Source organism: Periophthalmus magnuspinnatus, chromosome 14 (genome assembly GCF_009829125.3).
Source record: "Periophthalmus magnuspinnatus isolate fPerMag1 chromosome 14, fPerMag1.2.pri, whole genome shotgun sequence".
Taxonomy (NCBI): Eukaryota; Metazoa; Chordata; class Actinopteri; order Gobiiformes; family Gobiidae; genus Periophthalmus; species Periophthalmus magnuspinnatus.
The window spans coordinates 16,553,837-16,573,966 of NC_047139.1; the positions used below are offsets into that span (position 1 = coordinate 16,553,837).

At 42.6% G+C, this 20,130-nt stretch overlaps 1 protein-coding gene across 1 annotated transcript in view; it reads left to right on the forward strand.

Annotated features, from left to right (window-relative positions):
• The first annotated feature begins 291 nt into the window (after positions 1 to 291).
• Positions 292 to 20,130, forward strand: part of tmem248 (transmembrane protein 248) — a 286,123-nt gene continuing 266,284 nt past the window's right edge. The window contains exon 1 of the mRNA XM_055226431.1: positions 292 to 295. Within this exon, the coding sequence (XP_055082406.1) occupies positions 293 to 295 (3 nt within the window). The 5' untranslated portion in view covers position 292. The remainder of the gene's footprint in view (positions 296 to 20,130) is intronic.

The window sequence follows — 20,130 nt, forward strand, 5'->3', positions numbered from 1 at the left end:
AACTGGTCTTATACTGATCCACTGAGGACAGAAGCTGTTTAATCTCCAGCCCCTCCTACTTTCTATTCAAACGCAGAAGAGTCTGGCACCAGTCCCTAGAGCGTAGCAGACAACTGCCCAGTTTTGGGATAGTCCAACCACATCTTCCTCAAAAGCTACAGATATTTCTTCTTGAATTTCCCTGTATCATTCAGAACAAAATGTATAACTTTTTTAGCTGCTAGCTTTCACCAGATATGAGGTAAATATGTTCAAATCAAATATAGCTTTTACTGATAAAACACTGGGCACGATGGTCAAGCTGTTACTGGCATTTTGGTTCTGAAGACGATTATCCATTCAGAAAGTAGAATAAGCTTGAGTCTTTCATTTGGGTTTCTAGTTTCAATGCTGGCAACCCAATACTATCTAAACCACCTGCAGCCAATCAGTGAGTGCTAGTGCAGCTTCTGCAGCTCAGTTGGTGAATTCTAGAGGTTCTGAACTTTCGAATGAGGCTTGTCCATATCATATACAGACTTAATTTTAATCAGTGATACACATAAGATTTGCCAGTGTCATGTCACCAGCTATCCATAGGATGGGCTGAAAGCATCTGGCGCTTTGTTGTGATGATGTTTACATCAGGATTCCATAAAGAGGCAAGCATCAGCTCCTAATTCCTCATTGTGCACCGCACAATGTCAGTGGACTTGTTTTTTTATTAAGTCGTTTTAGATCCATAAGATTTAAAGATGTCCAAAAAAATGTCCAAAGAGATTTAAAATGTTGAAAATATCACATAATGAGATAAGAGAAGCTTTATCTCTCACCTTTAATGATGCTCTGGTGTCATATATTATAACTATACAGCAGGCAAAAGAACAATACTGTATATCTCCTTTAAAGATAACCTTATCAGCAGACCGGTACAGCCCTGTCTGAGCTGGTGTCTTGAGGGGGTGCGAGGGCCCTGTGTGTGTGGGTGTGTGTGTGTGTGTGTGGGTGTGTGTGTGTGTGTGTGTGTGTGTGTGTGTGTGTGTGTGGAGTTAAAGAGTGAAGGAGCCCTGAGTGGGGGAGTCCATGCCCTGAAGCAAACCCTGGCGTTCCCATTGACCTGTGTGTAACAGTTCAGAGGAGCCCGAGTTGTGTTAATGGCCTGATAGATTACACATGCACACACTGCACTCTGGGCCCCTGGGCACACAAGGGCCCCAGGTGGCAGTGGCTCCTAATCACCACAATCTAAGTTCACTCAGAGAGCCTGTGAATCACTCAGAGACATCCATGCTGTGTAACCTGGCTGTGGAGTCCCATCATACGAACACTGGGAGGGCTCTATCTGCCATTACTAAGATGTATAGATACAGTGGTGCAGTGGGTTAAGTGCTTTCACAAGGGGGTACTACAATTGAATAGTATTGAAGTATAAAATCTTATTTGCAGAAATCTTTCAATGTCTATCTTTATTGTGTAAAATAGATTTTTTTTTTTTTAGCTTTCTACTATGTTATAACATTGTTCCCTCATCGAAAACATGCCTGTAGAGGTTTCAGATGTCATCCATGCATATTTGAACCCTCCTTATGGTTAGCAGTACGAGTCTGTCCAATGCCCAGCCCACAAGCTTACATCACCCCTGCTCCTGAATGGCAATTATTCATGAATATATTAAAGCATGATACAAAACAATACACTATAACCTGACAAACCTGATGTGTTGTGCAGTAGTTTCATCAGTGGGATCCCATAACGGCGACTGTTATGGGATAGTGCTCTGAAGGAGAAGTGACTTAGTGTGGAGAACAAAGGGAGGGGAGATACAGAGCGTCAAAAACAAAAGTGAAACTTATATAATATGTTTATATGTTGTTTTCGGTGAATATAGCATTTTCAAAACAATAAAAAGTAACATGGTGATCTAAATATATTATGTGTTAGCAGTTAATGCTCTATATACATGTAATACTCTCTCTTTATGGATGTTTTAGAAGGCTGTTTTCAGTCATTAATATCCTTAAAACAAAAATAATACAATAGAGCTCCTGCACCTACGTGACAAAATTTGACAGGGAAGCCATATTGGTAGTGGTGAATGAATGTAATAAACACACAAAAACATTGATTTAACTTTAGTTTGTGATTTTATTTCAACAATCCACATCTCTAAGCAGTCAGTTAATCTTAAGCAAATAAACAGTATTTAGCAAAAAGCATTTGGGATCGTTTCTCTTCAAACTACTCTCTCTCTGCCTAATTAATGCACTATAATGCTAATGACAATACACAAGGGTACAGTTTTTGAATCATTATGAGACAATGGTTGCATCATTCAAATAAAACAAAAAACAAAAAAACAATAGCGATGTAAAAATACATTCATAGCTTAATTAATGTACAGCTTGATTAGTAATAGGAATAGGAAGATGTCTGTGTAATCCCTCAGTCATCCAGGTCTGATCCACAGAACTAAACAGCCACTCCATAAGAAAATGTGTTAGGAAAGTTATCGGTGTTTAGCTATTCTGCATAACCATTGCCATAGTTTATTATTGTATTGCTATAGTTCATTATTGTAGCAGTGCTTATGAGAAGACAAGGACTTTATTACAGCTGTGTGATGCAGATATATGTTCAGGACATGTACAACATATTCTACATCTATCTATAAATCTAATCAAATAACTAAGCAGGGAAATGACTTATTGATAGGCATGTACTGACTCATGACTTGTCACCCTGGTTAAACCAACAAAATATGTGTCAGCAATTGGAGCAAGAGACAACAAGGATGCTCATCACAGCCTGATAAGACTGTGCCATGTGCCAGAGGCCTGGCTGGCCTGTGCACCAACGAAGAGGCGCTAAGTCTAAACCATGGTTGCCTCCCACTATAGTATGTGTATAAAAACTCATTGTATAGGCATAAACATTTAGTCTCTGCCTGGGAATGTCAGTTGCACAGATTCCGTTTACATAATGCTCTTTACTGGGCGATTGAGTAAATTCCTATCTGAACTTTATCTCTGTTTCAAGGTTATTCTTTGTCTTCGCAGAAACTAACGAACACGAGAGGAAAAGGCTAAATTCCTCAACAAATGTACCGACAGTGTCGCGAGAGCTCCTCCGGACACTAGTCTGCGGTACATCGCTCTGTCAAAGCCACTAACCATTCCTTTGTAGATAGTGAGGTACAGATCTGAGCCAGAGAAAAGAAATGGTTTGAGAGAGGAGTTAAAGAAGCAATTTTTGTTAAGAAAGACAATCCTTCCTCAAACAGGAATGAGGGTCTTAGACATCATTTCAATGTGTTTGGAAGGGTTCATCATTCATATGATGTTTTTTTTTGTGTGTGTACCCTCATGGTCTTTTTTGTAGATTGGTACCTGTTCTTTGGAGAAATCAGACTAGAATAAGTGTGATTAAAGCACTCTCTGCACGTTACCTGTAAATGGGGATTGTTATGATCTGGTTCTTCTCTGGTGCTTCTCTGTTCCTGGTTCAGTTCTAATTTGGTTCTGATCTGGTTCTCCTCTGGTTCTTCTCTGGTCTGGTTCTGATCTGATTGTGCTCAAGTTCTGGTCAGGTCCTGGTCTGGCTCTGACCTGGTCTTGATTCAATTCCAATTTATTTTTGTAAAGCCCAAAATCACAACAGCAGTTGCCTCTTAGGGCTGAACATAACTGACTTAACCAACAGAAAGTTAGAAAATCAACAATGAAACAGAAACAGAGAAGCAAATTAATGAACAGAAAACAAGCAAATGGATAACTGTCTCAGAACATCCCCTGTCCTTAGACCTGATCTGGTCCTGGTCTTGTTGTATTATTGTTGTGCTCTGGTAATCTGGTTTTGATCTAGTTCTGCTCTGGTTCTTCTGTTTCTGATCTGGTTCTGATCTGGTTATTCAGTTCTACTCTGGTTCTGCTCTGGTTCTTGTCTGGTTCTGGTCCGGAGAGAGTTTGGGGGTGCAGATGGAGCAGATGGAGCAGAGGCCCAGTCTGGAGGGTCTCTGCGGGGGTCTACACTTCTCTGGTGCAGGAGCAGACTGTGTTAATAGGGCAGTGCGTGTGACCAGTGGACCGAGGAAGCGACGTGCTGGGAGACAGGGTCAAGGACAAAAGCAGTACACCTTTAGAACTCACAGAGAACACATGCACTTTGTACCTAAATGTGTTTGTATTTAGGGTCTAACTAAAAGGCTGCATTCACACCCTGGAGTATGATGTCATAATTAAATTTTACTGAAGACACTGAAGGATGAGTCAAATGCAGCAGGTGATGTTTACAAGGACAAAAGTGTATGTAGCCTATATATTAATCTTAAAGAGGGGGTATTTTACTTCTATGAGGTATTAACTGCCCGCATTAAGTAACTCCCTCTTCAGAGCGCTATCACAACATTAGCATAATAAAACTACTGCACCTCGCATCAGGTTTGTCAAGTTGCTGTGTACAGAGTTGTATTATGCTTTTGTATATTTGTGGAGAACTGTTGATGGGAGCACGGGTAACATAGGCTTGTGGGACAGTTTGAATAGGGTCTTTGAGAGATCGCTAAATTACTCAAACTTGCATGGACGACATCAGGTGTTAGATTCAGGCATGTTTTTGATGAAGGAACAATTTTATAACATGTTTGAAAGCTCCAAAAAGTCAAATTTGCATATAGCCCCTCTTTAAAAAAAATACACTAGCCCTATGGTTTTTACATATATACATCATTATTTTACATTTTGTTCATTGTAACCCACAATAGTGAAATGGCTTAATAAAAGACACTCCACACCTGATAGGCCCCACCTCTTCATAGTGACATTTCACCATAACTAGCAGCTGACTTAATTTTTTTGTGGTTTTATTTTATGACATTGTCAAACTCTAGCGTGTATGACCAGACACATTCAAGTCTTGATTTTGATTAATTGGTGTGGACTGTAGGAAACATCATCATCATTGTATTTTACTGTTAATGTTAATGATGAACTGTTAGTCTTATAATGTAACTGTAATGAAATGTGTGTTTTTAATGTGTTCACCTGCCCAGACACTGCAGATGGAAAGGAGCAGTAGATAAATCAGGTACAAGTCATCTTTTTTTTTTTTTTGTAAGATTAATCAATTTGTACATTGTCCCTGACAAATAAAGAAAAACAAACAAACAAACAAACAAACAAACAAACAAGCAAGCAAGCAAGAAAGAAAGATAGAAAGAAAGAAAGAAAGCAAGAAATAAATAAAGAAACAAACAAACAAACAAAAATAAACAAACAAACAAACAAAAAGAAACAAACAAACAAAAGAAACAAACAAGCAAGTAAGAAAGAAAGAAAGAAAGAAAAGCAAGAAATAAATAAAGAAAGAAAAGCAAGAAATAAATAAAGAAAGAAAGAAAGAAAGAAAGAAAGAAAGAAAGAAAGAAAGAAAAAAGAAAGATGAACCAAGTGTAAGTACAAAGCAGTGGGTGGAGATGAGGGGTAGGTGAAGAGAGATTTTCTGAGCCCTCAAGTCTTGCATACAGGACAACACAGGTGTACTCAAACATGTGTGAACAAACTGAAATACAGCTCTGAGTGAGATCATGATGAGGGAAGTCCATTTTACATAAACATAACCTTTAACCTTTGAACATGTGACACATGTGAGATACTAACACTCTGCCCAGCCCGTGCAGTCCCTTCTTAACCCCATCCTCAGCCCTGTCATGCCAGTGTGAGTTGCTCTGTTGCTCTCTGGGTGGAGTGAGCCTGCTTGAGGATGCTCTTTGAACGCTCATATGAAAGTGCATGAGGAAGCGGCCTCTCGGTCAGATTTTGGGGTTGCCATGCCAACAGCGTGTCCGTGTTTCAGAAGCGCGCGGCATAATGAGCGGGGACTCCCAGAGAGCGCTGAAATAAAGATGAATTCTGTTTTTTCTTGCGCTGGAGACTATAGGCCTACCCGCTGCTCTCCTCCTCACCACCGGGCGGATCTCTCTCATACTCGCGCTGGTCGGAGAGTGTCTGGGGAGCTCATTTAACTCCCGGGGAAAGTCTTTGATAGAGGCCGTAACCGTGCGCCGTCTCCCGCTCGCGTCCTCTTTGCCGCAGTCAGAGCGCGCGGGTGATGTGCCAAAGTAAGCGCGCAGTGGTCAGAGCTAATAGAAGCCAGACCGAGCTGCAGACTGGAATGTGTTTGTATGAAACCAAAGGCGCTCAAATACACCCGATAAGACAGGATTTTTAAGAGCTTGGGCTGGTGCCTTCTTTACGGGTTAAGATTCTCCCTATCATAATTGCTTAAGTCGTTATTCAAGGTTTTGAGGGAAAATAGAAAAATAAACTGCCTAAGTCATTAAGATGAAAAATGCGTAGCCTGCTCTCTCACAGCTTTAAAATGTACAAAAATAAATGAATGAATTACTGCAATTGCAACTGAACCTGGTTTGTCAGTGCTTTAACCTGCAGATAGAGGACACATACAAGTTTTTCTCATATATGGACAGGCCATCATGAGAAAAGCTCAGAACCTCGGGAATTCACACACTGAGCTGCAGAGGCTGCACTAGCACTGATTAATTGGCTGGAGGTGATGTGGTTTAGGTAGATAGCTCCTCCGGTGGGACCCCAAGGCGTTTCCCCGGTCAGCTGAGAGACATTGCCCTTCTAGTGTGTCCTGGGTCTTTCCTGGAGCCTCCTTCCTGTGGGACTTGCCTGGAACAGAGAGGAGGCGTCCTGAACAGATGCCCAAGCCACCTCCTTTTGACATGGAGGAGCTTGGCTGTACTCTGAGCTCCTCCCATGTGACTGAGCTCCTCACTGTATCTTTAAGGGAGCACCCAGCCACCTTGTGGAGAAACCTCGGCCGCTTGTATCCGTGATCTTGTTCTTTCAGTAAATTACCCAATGTTCATGACCATAGGTGAAAGTAGGAATGTAGATTGACTGGAAAATCGAGAGCTTTGCCTTTGGGTCAGTTTTACCACAACAGTCCGATACAGCGACTGCATCACTGCAGATGCAATAACCCTGAGATAATTGAACTCCTCCACTTGAGGCAAGGACTCTCCACCCACGTGGAGAGGACAAGCCACCTTTTTCCAGTCGAGAACCATGGCTTTGGATATGGAGGAGCTGATTCTCATCCCAGCCACTTCATTCTTGGCTGCAAACTGCCAGTGCCTGCTGCAGATCCTGGCTCGATGAAACCATCAGGACAACATAATCTGCAAACAGATGAGATCCTGTGGTCCCTCAACCAGGCCTCTTTCGGCCCCTCACTGTGCTTAGAAATTCTGTCCATTAAAACAATGAACAGAACCAGTGACAAAGGGCAACCCTGGTCGAGACCATTGTGCACAGGGAACAAGTCTTACTTACTGTTGGCAATGTGGACACAGCTCCTGCTCCAATCATACCAGATTGCTGCTGCGACAGGCACCAGAGACCTTGCAGCCACAGCTATGAGCAGCCGCATTGACAATGGAGGTGGAGAACATGGTGCACTCGGACTCAATGTCTTCAACCTCTCCCAGGATCTTGGAGAAGCTCTCCCAGAGGCATGAGTTGAAGACTCCGCTGACAAAGGGCTCCGCCAGACATTCCCAACAGACCCTCACGATACGCTTGGGTTTGCCACGTCTGCCCGCCTTCCTCCTTCGTCAGTGGATCCAACTCACAACCAGGTGGTGATTGGTTAACAGCTCTGACCCTCTCTTCACCCGAGTGTCCAAGACACGTGGCCGGAGGTCAGATGATACGGCGACAAAGTCGATCATCGACCTCCGACCTAGGGTGTCCTGGTGCCACGTGTACTGGTGGTGTGAACATGGTGTTTGTTATGGACAAACTGTGACTAGCACAGAAGTCAGATAACAGACCACTTGGGTTCAGATCAGGGAGGCCGTTCTTCCCGATCACCCCTCTCCAGGTGTCAATGGTGTTGCCCATGGGAGTTGAAGTCCCCCAGTAGAACAACGGAGTCCCTGGTTGGTGCACTATCTAGTACCCCTCCCAGGGATTCCAAAAAGACCAGATACTCTGCACTGCTGTTTGGCTTGTAGACTGACAGAACAGTGAGAGACCTGTCCCTGACCCGAAGATGCAGGGATGTGACCCTTTTGTCAATGGGGTAAACTCAAACACGTGAGGGCTGAGCTGTGGCGCTTCTCCCCATGGGCAACTCCAGAAAAGTGGAAAGTCCAACTCCTCTTGAAGAGTTGGGTATCAGAACACAAGCTGTGCATGGAGGCGAGCCCGACTGTATCTAGCCCATACCTCTCAACCTCCCACACGAGCTCAGGCCCCTTCACCCCCAGCAAGGTGGCATTCCACATTGCCACAGCCAGATGCTTTGTCCATGGACTGGGTCATCAAGACACCCGTCGCCGACTGCTGCCCAGTCCTCTTTGCACCCGACTATGAAATCTTCTATGAAACTCTCTGTAGGTGATGAGCCCACAGGAGGACCCACATTGTCCTTTTGGGCTGAGTTTGGCTGGACCCCGTGGGCAAAGGCCCAGCCATCAGGCGCTCACATTTGAGCCCCAAACACAGGCCTGGCTCTTGGGTAGGGCCCCGGTTGCGCCATACCAGGCGATGTCACGGACCTTGTATGACTATTCATAGGGGTGTTGTGAACTGCTCTTAGTCTAACATGTCACCTAGGACCTGTTTACCATGGAAGACCCTACCAGGGTTATAATGCCCTGGGCAACATAGCTCCTGTGATCATTCGGGTACACAAACTCCCCCACCAGGATAAGAATGCATCTGTGTCAGCCCTGTGTCAGCCTGTCCCCTGACCCAATTGTGCAGACACTGGAGGGGTGTTGAGTACTTAGTTACATTTACTGAGCTACATTTACTTGAGTAACTTTTTAAAGAAATTGTACTTTTCAGAGTACTTTTTCTAGCAGTATACTTTTACTTCCACTTGAGTAATATATTTATTTAAGTAACAATACTCTTAAAATTTTGGTGTCTCTTCCCACTGTGAGTAAGTCGACAAGTAACAAAAGCTTTATGTTGGCAATATGAAATGATTTGAATATTTGTGTTCCTTGAACCACCACACCATCCTTCAGATGTGATTTAGTTTGTCTTAATTTTATGTCTATACTTCGGAAATACCAGATTTTGTCCTTCCAGCTAGATAAATGTCAAAAAATAAGTCAGATATTACTTCCCGACAGTTACTCTTTAAGTTACTTTAACTTTCCCAAATATTTACTTCAGTCATTTCTTGAACCATTACTTCATACTTCCACTTTACTCTTACTTGAGTAAATGTTTATGAATGAAAAAATAAAGAAGAAAACATAGTGGTTGAGCAAATTCCTTTCCCTCACAGTGCAGACTTGTCTCCTGATCAGGGTCACACACTCCACTCCAATCATTTAATGCCACCATATTATGAAAGATACTGTTGTGTCTTTAAAACTGAAAATGCTGTTTAACATTGTGATGTCATCAGTGGTAATCCAGGATTTTTTCCTCGATGTTTTTAATGTCCACCAGATTTAACGCATTGGCTGTTTCAGAATGTCCACACTATTCCCTACCTACAGGGGCAAAAAGGGGTCACGCCAGTTTTGGTGTCCGAATCAACGTCCAGTGAGTGAAAAAGTAGTGATTTAGACCATCATGAGACAGATACATTTTTTGTCGCCCTTCTCCTATGTCGCTCCTCATGTTTGTGGAGAACCTGGTGCTAAGTCACTTGCAGACAACCTGATTCCCAATTTTCCCACAATGTATCTTGAAAAGCAGTGGGCATCAGTGGTCTCTAGACCACAATGCATTGTGAGAGTTGGGAAAACAACAGCCCAGCGATGGGTCTTTAACTGAATACAACATAACTCAGTGAAAGCAGATAGAAGCACTGATTTATCACACTGTTCCAGTCTGTTTATGAGAGATTCATCTTGACAAAATATAAACATTAACACTAACTCATGAAGTGAACTGTGTGTTGGAATCGCTCTGTGCAAGAGTGTCGTATAAAGGTATTTGTGGGTGTGTGGGTAGGTGTGGGGTAGGTGTGGGGTAGGTGTGGGGCAGCTGTGGGTGTAAGGTAGTGTTACATGTTTGGCCAGGTAGGTGTAGATGTGGGGTGGGTGTGGGGTAGGTATAGGTCAGGTATAGGTCGTGTGCATGCATCCACTGCAGGTTTTCATAATACCTTGTACCCTCCAGCAGTACAGGCTGGTGTGCATTTCGCATGATGGCACCATTGTGTTGTGCACAAAAAAAGAATGCACCTTAAGGGGAAACACTACAGACTAAACTACAAACAGGTTTTATATGGAAGCAACAAAATTATCCACTCTTCACCCAAACATGTTTTAATATTTAATTTAATCAACCTGCCTCCAATTTTTAGGCAATTTTTCACTAAGATTTACTTTGACTAATTTTGGGACATTTCAAGCTTAAAAATAGATGGTGCGAGGTTTAAAGTTCTTGCTTAATTTTGTTGTCATATTAGAAAAAAATACAGAGGGGATTTTGGATATCATATTTTAAGATTTGAGTAATTTTGGTTGTTTTTACACATAAAATGCATTATTTTTATGTTGTTTTTTTATGAAAACATGAAGAAAAACTTGTAGTACATTTTTTTCTTACACTGATGTGAGTAAACTACAGAAGTTTCAAATTGATATCTCTAAATGTAACGTTTCTCTAAACGTAACATTTCTTATTCACCTGCAGTGTCTCCATAAGGGAGTGTTTCTATAGGAGACTTATTTTTAAGGACTAAACAGGTACAAATTTAAACCACTAAACCGTGACTAAGCCATGGTCATATGGCGGTAGACTAAGTCTACTCAGGTCAAACCCAGTGCTCTACAATGTGAGTCTTAGCAATGTTCCTATTCATCTTTGTGCTGCTTCATAAACCTTTGCAATATGTGAACTGTGATAACACAAACTCACCACGCCCAAATCTCTATCTGCACATCCAGGCTTGACCTCCTTCTCAGATCCACACATCCTAAAGCAAAGCCCTCTCCCACCTCCAAGCCCTGTCTCAGTCCTGTCCCAGTCCTGCATCCAAGTCTTGTCCCAGCCCTAGTCCAAATTCTAGTTTTAGTCCTAATCCCAGACCAAGTCCTGACCCAATCCCAATCCTTTTTTTTAGCCCCAATCATAGTCCAAATTCTGTTCCAGTCCTGATCCTAGTTCTAGTTCAAATTCTAGTCCTAATTGCAGCCATGTCCCAATCCACGTCCTGTTCCTGTCCCAATCCTAGTCCTAGTCCAAATCCTAGTCCTACTATTAATCCTAGTCCCAATCCTGTCCTAGTCTAAATCCTGTCCCAGTCCCAATCCCATCCTGGTCCAGTCCTGCCCCTGTCCTTTCCCAGTCCTAGTCCTGTTCCAGTCATACTCCTAGTCCTAGTTCTAATCCTAGTCCAAGTTCCGTTCCAGTCCAAGTCCTAGTCCTAATCCTAGTCATGCTCCAGTCCTGCTCCAGTTCCCGTTCTGTCCCAGTCCCATCCCAGTCAGTTGGTATCACTCATGCCCAGACACAGGACCCTCAGCCGGGTAAGTCAAGCGTCTCTGATCCCCTCCCGCCCACTGCATGAGGGAGCGCAGATAGGAGTGAGCTCCCAGGGGACCACCGGTGCTGCTGCGGTTTAATGAGGCAGATGAAAGAGCCCCTCCCCTGCCCCCTCTCATACACTTTGTTCTGATCTGCCTTCAGCTTTACAGAGACCATTTTACATTTGGAGCCAGTCCGTAACTTTGATCCCTCCCTTCTGCTATCACGCCTACGCCATTTTCACCAGCACAGATCTGAGCACTACCTGTCCAACTTCAGCCTCTGGACATGTGCTCACTGATCGCTATGGAGATAGGTTTTGTCTGTTGGTTTTTATGGTTACCAAAATACAGTTGTTCAAAGGCCCTATTCTCTGGTAGACTGTAGACTGCACACTGAGATTTTAGATAAGCTGTAATGTTTTTCATATCAGATACAGGGGCAGGTAGTAAATAGTCACATTTACTCAAGTACAAGTAGTCACATTTTAAGATGCCATATGGTACTCCTACCTGAGTGATATACTTACAGTATAGCAGTACTCTTATTTGAGTAAAAGTTTTGGTTTCTCTTCCCACTCTAAGTCAACAAGTGACAAAAGCTTTATGTTGACAATATGAAATGATTTCAACATTTGTGTTTCTTGCACCACACCTTCAGATATGATTTAGTTTATCTCAGTTTGCGTCTATCCTTTGAAAATACCAGATTGTGCGCATTATTTAATGTTTTATCCTTCCAATTACATTAACTTCAAATTATAAATCAGACATTACATGTGGCATTTACTCTTTAAGTTGCTCTTACACGAGTAATACTTTTCCCAAATATTTTTTTTACTCTTACTCATACTCGTTGGATCACTACTTTGTGCCTCTACTTGGGTAATTTTATTTTGAAGTAATGTTACTCTTACTTGAGCACAATTTTGGTTACTCTAAACACCTCTGCTGATTGCCATGGAGATAGGCTTTTGTCATACAAAACAGAATAATACTTATTTACATTTACCCAAGTATATTTAGTTTTTAGTAACATTACATAGTAGTTTTCAGACCCAATAAGACCCAATACTTTTACTCCTACCTGAGTAGCTTAATACTGAGTACTACCAACCTCCGAGTAGCCTAAACAGTATAAAAGTGTGCTTCTTGCTCATATATTCTACTAAACACCACGGTCCAAGCACAGTCGAGTAGGCTGTTCTTTGACTGCCCTCTACTGGCGGACAGCGAAAAATGATTTTATCTTGAATCTGAGGCATTCACAATTAAAGTCTTCACTATGTATACAATAAAATAATAAAACAAAAACCCGATATACCATGATACATGTATTAGTAGACCTATATGTGCATGCTGGTCGTCAACGATGCAGACCTAATGTAGAATTATGTGTGTCATGTATTGATATTTTGCAGTGACATCACGCTGGGGGTGTTCAAAATGTATACCTGTGGTGGAATGTTCAGCAGTTACCATGGAGACACAATGTACACATTAATGTGCAAATGCTGCCCAAAACGTTTTAGGATTGTCTGAAAACTCAAGAAATTTTTTTTGTATTTTTAAACTACACATTCTCAGGAGCCTGTGATGAATATGAGTGTTTATGGTCCTGTTTAGGAGTTTGATATTGACCAAAAAAGGTGAGAGTGAACTAACGCTAGCTAGGTTGTGACTGTAATTTTATGTGTGAGAGACTTGTTTAACAACACAAATTATCTCATGTGTTGTAGTTTCAATTAGGTCAGCTCTTTCTTGTCAGATGGTGTTACAACAAAGCTCGAATTAAAGTCTAACAGCCCTCAGACAGAGCAGGGCCTACAATTAGCATCACACTCCCAGCTGTAAAGTATCAATAGGTGTGTTTAAGATGCCGAAATTGTTGACAGGAGTAGATGGCTGCAGCTGTGGAGAGGAGGATAAGGCAAACATTAGCTTGGACACTCCACGAGCCCGAGAACAGCCAGTTGGCCTCAGAGTCAGAGTCAGAGACTGAAATGCACTATATAGAGTAATCCCCTGTAGATATTCTTGATTTGAGACATTATTCCAATAATCTTGTCTTGAAACTAGATATATTGACTGAAGAAAACACAGTTGTGTGTTGTGAGTGTTAGTCAAACATCTCGAAATAAGATTAATACTTGTTTTAAGCCTCTTAATACTTAATATCAGAATTTAAAACTTAATGCCTAGGTATTTTCTCTGAGTAATTTAATAAAGTATTACAATCTTAAAACTAGTAGAGTAATCTTGCATGACAATATTGTTTTAAGCAAATTATATCTTATATATCTTATCAGTAAAAAATACGTATTTTTGAGCTTATTTCAAGTTTCTATATCTTACCAAGATTTAACTTTTTCTAGTGTCGTGGTTTTCTGCTGAATCATTTGGCGAAGCATTAAATTTGATTCTATTTGTAAATCAAAGGTGACCAGTGAGCTCCTTCGTATCATATGTGTCACTGAAAGAAATTGAATTGATTGCACAATTATATTTGACCAGTGTGAGACACAGTGGGGGCGTGAGGAGCAGACCTATATTGTCAGTTTCTGTTTTGTTGCATGAAGAGCAGGCGCAGAGGCACGGGAATCATTTTGTAGATCTTTATTGTCGGTTACAGCAATATAGTCGGATTAAAGACATGATAAAGCAAAATTCAAAGCAGAGTCTAAAGCAGAGTCTAACAAAGTGAAATTACACCAGTTTTTATGGCCTTCCCTTAGTGGGAGTCATGCACTCCTGTATGAAAGGAGGCTACAAACAAGAAACAAAGCCTTGACCAAAATGATTGAAATGTAGCTGCTATATCTCACTTTCCTGTGATTATGATAAATGGCAACTATTGAATGGGAAACAGAACGTTTTGTACCTTTGTAAGAAAGCAAGCATCATCATTTTCTTCCATTTTATGCGGGGCTGGTTTGTGGACGCAGCAGCCTGAGCAGGGTGGCCTAGACTTCTCTTTCCACACACATCTTCTCCAGCTCTTTCAGGAAAATCCTGAGGTGCTCTCAGGTCAGCCAAGAGAAATATTCCCTCCAGCATGTCCTGTGTCTTCCCCGGGCCCTCTTCCCAGTGGGACGTGCCCGGAAACACCTCCAAGAGGCATTTGGACCAGATGTCCCAGCTGGCTCCTCTCAATGTGGAGGAGCAGTGGCTCTACTCCGAGCTACTCCCGTGTGACTGAGCTCCTTATTCTATCTCTAAGGGAGCGCCCAGCCACCCTGCGGAGGAACAACCACTTGTATTTGCAATCTTGTCCTTTTGGTCATTACCCAAAGCACATGACTATAGGTGAGGAATATAGATTGACTGGTAAATCAAGAGCTTTGCCTTTCAACTCAGCTCCTCCTTAACCACAACAGTCTGACACAGTAACAGCATCACTGCAGACGCTGCGCTGATGCACCTGTCAATCTCGCGCTCAATCCTTCTCTCACTCGTGAACAAGACCGTGAGATACTTTAACTCCTCCACTTTAGGCAGGGACTCACCACACACCTGGAAAGGACAAGCCACCTTTTCCTGGTGAAGATTCATGGCCTCGGATTTGGAGGAGCTGAATCTCATCCCAGCCACTTCACACTTGGCCACAAACCGCCCCAGTGCCTGCTGCAGGTCCTGGCTCGATGAAGCCATCAGGACAACATCATCTGCAAACAGCAGAGACGAGATCCTGTGGTCCCCAAACCAGACCCCCTCCAACTCCTGGCTGTGCCTAGAAATTCTGTCCATAAAAACAATGATCAGAACCGGTGACAAAGGGCAGCCCTGGTGGAATGCGGCAAGCACCGGGAACAGGTCTGACTTACTGGCAATGCACTGGCAATGCGAATACAGCTCCTGCTCCAGTCACACAGGGACCGGACAGCCATTAGCAAATGCCCTGGACCATATTCCCGGAGCACGTACGGGCGAATGCCTTCTCTAGATCCATAAAGCACATGTGGACTGGTTGGGCAAACTCTCATGAACCCTCGAGCACCCAATGGAGAGTATAGAGCTGGTCCAGTTTTCAGTGGCTGGGATGAAAACCACACTGCTTCTCCTGAATCCAAGGTTTGACTATCAGTCGGATTCTCCTCTCTAGTACCCTGGAATAGACCTTACCAGAGGAGTGTGATTCCCCTGTAGTTACAACACACCCTCTGGTCTCCCTTCTTAAACAGAGGGACCACCACCCAGGTCTGCCAGTCCAGAGGCACTGTTCCCAACTGCCACGCAATGTTGCAGAAAGCAAACAGTGTATTATATTTGTATATTGTTCATTCTCCCTTTTGATCACATACACATGATTACTAAAAGAAAGGCACCAGTCGCTACCTATCAACAAAAACAAAATAAACCACCCCAAAAAAATCTAAGTCTTAGCTAAAACATAAAGATATAGCTCTGCTACTATTCTTTGTAAAATAGTAGCATTGCTTCCAACCATATAATACTGTATAAAATATGTGACACTCAGATTAATAAAGTGTGTGTCGCTCGGACAGGATGGATCAAACAAAGAGCAGCTACTGAAAGAAACTAAGAACCCCTCTTGACTACTGGCGAGTCAGTAGTCAACAGGGGTTCAAAGGGAGACAAAAGCAAAAATTGAGTGTGTGGGTGTTGTTTAGCTATAGCTTTAGTAGTCATTCAATAAGATTACGAAGGCAGTGTGACAGCATTCAATTATAATAATTATAATAACTGCAATGATAATAATAGTGGTGAAAACAGGTAGCATGTAGAACCAGCCAGACCGGAAATTGCTGGGGATCCCAAAACTTTCAGATAATTCATATGCTAATGAATTGAGTTTAAGCAATTATTCAAATGAGAACTTTGAAGGCCGAAGTGGAGAAGGGTTCCATGTGAACAGTAGTTGAGCATGGGTTGGTCAGTCCTAAGAGATGGGCAAATGCCGTACAGAAGGGTGGAGTGATGGCCTATGTCGCCCCCGGCCGATCGAAAAGGAGTTGGGTTCAGATCCCCGAATCTGGAGTGGCGGAGATAGGCGCCGTGAGACGCCCAGTGTGGTAACACAAATGATCCTGGTGGGAGCCTCAGGGAGAGTTCTCTTTTCTTTGTGAAGGGCAGGGCACCTTGGAATGGGTTCGCCCTGACAGAGGGGCTTGGGCCCCGGAAAGCAATAGCGCTATTTCAGGGGTGTCTGGTGAGCTCTCGTCGGCCTTTGAAAATTCAGGGGAGAAGATGTAAATCTTGCGCAGGGCCGTACCCATATCCGCAGCAGGTCTCCAAGGTGAACAGCCTCTGGCATGTAAGGACAAGGTAGATAAGGGAAGTCAGCAAATCAGATCCGTAACTTCGGGATAAGGGTTGGCTCTAAGAGCTGGGTAGGTGGCGGCGGCAACTATGGATGCATGCCGGGCCCTTCTCGCAGATCTCCCCAGCTCTCGCCCACTGGTACCCACTTGTGCAGGGCCCTGTAGGGTTGCCTTGGCTGGCGCCTAGCAGCTGACTTAGAACTGGTGCGGACCAGGGGAATCCGAATGTTTAATTAAAACAAAGCATTGCGAAGGCCCATGGTGGGTGTTGACGCAATGTGATTTCTGCCCAGTGCTCTGAATGTCAAAGTGAAGAAATTCAATGAAGTGCGGGCAAATGATGGGAGTAACTATGACTCGATTAGGTAGCCAAATGCCTCATCATCTAATTAGTGACGCGCATGAATGGATGAACGAGATTCCCACTGTCCCTATCTACCACCTTGCGAAACCACAGCCAAGGGAACGGGCTTGGCAGAATCAGCGGTGAAAGAAGACCCTGTTGAGCTTGACTCTAATCTGGCACTGTAACACTTCCATCTGGGGCAGTATTGTTGGGAATGTAAGTGCAGCACCTCATCCTGTACAAATCAACATTTACACCTTCAAACTTTTTGGAACAATTGTACCTTCATACATTTGGACATAGTTATGATGTTATTTGTCCCAATCAAGAAAAGGAGAGTCCTCATTAAGAGGTCCAATTGGTTTATGCATTTCTTGTCCAGTCAAAAGCATCTGAGGTGTAAAACATTGGTTCTATTTACACTGTTCCTGATGTCCATCAAGTAGGAAGTGCTGTGGCCCAATCTATTTTGCAAGTTTGCCAAATCTTAATTAGTTTTCTCTTATGTTCAACTTGACCCTGGCTTAAAGAATGATAGATACAACCGAAACGCTTAGAAATGTTTAAGGCCTTTAATGTGTTGCAAAGTACCTTAGCTGTGAAATGAATTCCATTATCTGACCTGATCTGGGACACCAACTCTAGGGGTTTACCTCCTGCACTAAATGTTTAACAACTTCTTTAGCTGACTCTGTTCTGTATTACAAGATAACAAAAACTGCGAACGCACATGTCAGTAAAATCCATCACAATCTTCTCAAAAGGTTTATTTGGGAGCGTAAAAGTGCCACGTGGAGGTTTACAGGTCCTCTTGGGGTTCATGGTTTGACAAGTGTGACAAGTGTCAATTCAATACTGCAAACGAGATTTAATGTGTGAGTGCCACCAAAGGTCAATGTGTTTCAGGAGTGCTTCAGAACTTCTATGTGTTGACCCATGATATTCATCAAAAAGCATCTGTAAGAGTGGTACTGGTGCAACAACTTTTCCTTCATGGTTTGTCCATAGTCCATCTTCATCTTTTTTAGCTCTTTGTCCCGACAGGATGTTCATATGCTCCAGCTGCTTGTTGGATTTCTCTTACATATGGTTTTTCGATGGCTATCTGTGGTGGCATCTCTGGTGCTGTTTCAGGCATGTCTGGTTGTTTGTCCGGTGTTTCTGTGTCAGTTTCTCCATTTGTAGTTGAGAATGTGGCCTGATTTCCTTGAGAAATTAGATCATTTCCTTTAGTGTGAGCTTTGCATTTCATTATGGCCACTACATTCTTGGCAGTTGCACTGCCTCAATGATTTGTTTTGTTAGAGCCTCATGTTTCATCGGCCAATTTGAAGCCATTTCTAGTCCAGCCAGATCAAGACGTTACTGTTTTAAATGCATAGACCAAATCTGTTAGACATTAACAGTGTTTTTGAGATAGTTGTAGGGCTCTCAGCATGGCTGTCAGTTCAGCTGGTTGAGCAGATCCATGTGCGCCTCCAGGACTTCATGTTGTCTTGTGTGTATGGCTGTATCACAGCATATGATGAAATGGTGGAACCACCTATGGCTCTGTGTGAGTATCCATCACAGAACAGTGCAAGTTCGGCTTTAGGTAGAGGTGTAGTTTGTAGGTCTGCTCGTACATACATTTCAGTCTTCGCCTTCTCCTCACACACAATATTTTATTTTACTACATTAAAGGAAAACTATGTATTTTATTTACTTAAAACTTCTTATAAAGACTCTTTTTCAAATGGAAGTACACAATGTTTAAACCCAGTGCTGTAATATACTGGCGCCATCAGGTGACGTTCGCTGTTTTGAGCAGTTTAGATATGAAGCCGCGGGAGAGTGGGAGGGAGAGAGAATATAACGATAATGAATGTGAACCTGAAGGCATTTGCCTGTTGCTACTGGTCATCTACTGGTCATTAAACCACTGTAAATCTACATAACCTGTCTCTTCTTTACAAGTGCAACACTTCTGTTTCCATATTTGAGGCCATGTCGATGTTTCCTCCTTCCAGCCAGACTTCCATAGTTTGTGTGAACTTAAGTAGCGGAGGCTCATACAACCAGGATTTCATTGGGGAAAGGGGACAGATTCAAACACACACCAAACATAACAGACAGATAATAACAAATTAAAGAACTTAAGGCCTAAGGCCAATACCCTCCCCCTTAACTTACAAACTAGTTTTGTAATACAGTTGAAATGATTTTGTACTTACATTGGTGGTGGGAGATTAGGAGGTGGAAAACAAGTCAAAATAGTGCCAGAGTTGGTTCTGGGTAGGCCAGAGATTAGTCCCTACCCTCAGCCCCCATTGAAATTGGCCAGGCACATTTAGGACCGGGCTCCATCCCTGGAGCTGGGAAACTTGGGAAGCAAGAGGAATTTAGGATGGAGCAGGATGTGCGGTTGTTCAGGCCGTTCACCAATCCCCATCTGCTGTACCCTCAAAAACAAATACATACAAAAGCCCTGCAGACATCAGCTACAGGTTATTGACAGTGTTCCACCATCCAAACGCCAAACGCCAATACAGATTTTGAAAAAAACAAGTCAATTAAAGAAACTTACCCAATACAAACCTATTACATTGTTATTACTGCTTTATCAAAGTGGGATAGGGTATTACATCCCAGACAAGCATCCAATTTATTACAACCTAGGTTGGCTAGGGTCAGGGAGGTAATTTAATGAACAGGATTCTAAAAGGCAAAACAAATGTGGACTAAAATATTTATGTAAATGTATAAAACAAAATAACTTAAACTAAGAAACCAAAAATAACAACTCTAACAAAAATGACAAGTTTTGAGTCTTGGAAAACTGGTCACGTAGGCCTACTAAAAAAGTGACAAATTCATGGGACACATAACACAAAATCAAACCAGGAGTCTCCCAAAGCAAGCACAAGTCACATAAACCTACAAACAGAATGAAGTGATGAAATAACAAGAGACACAAAAACATAACTAAACTAGTGTCTCACACACTCTAGACACAG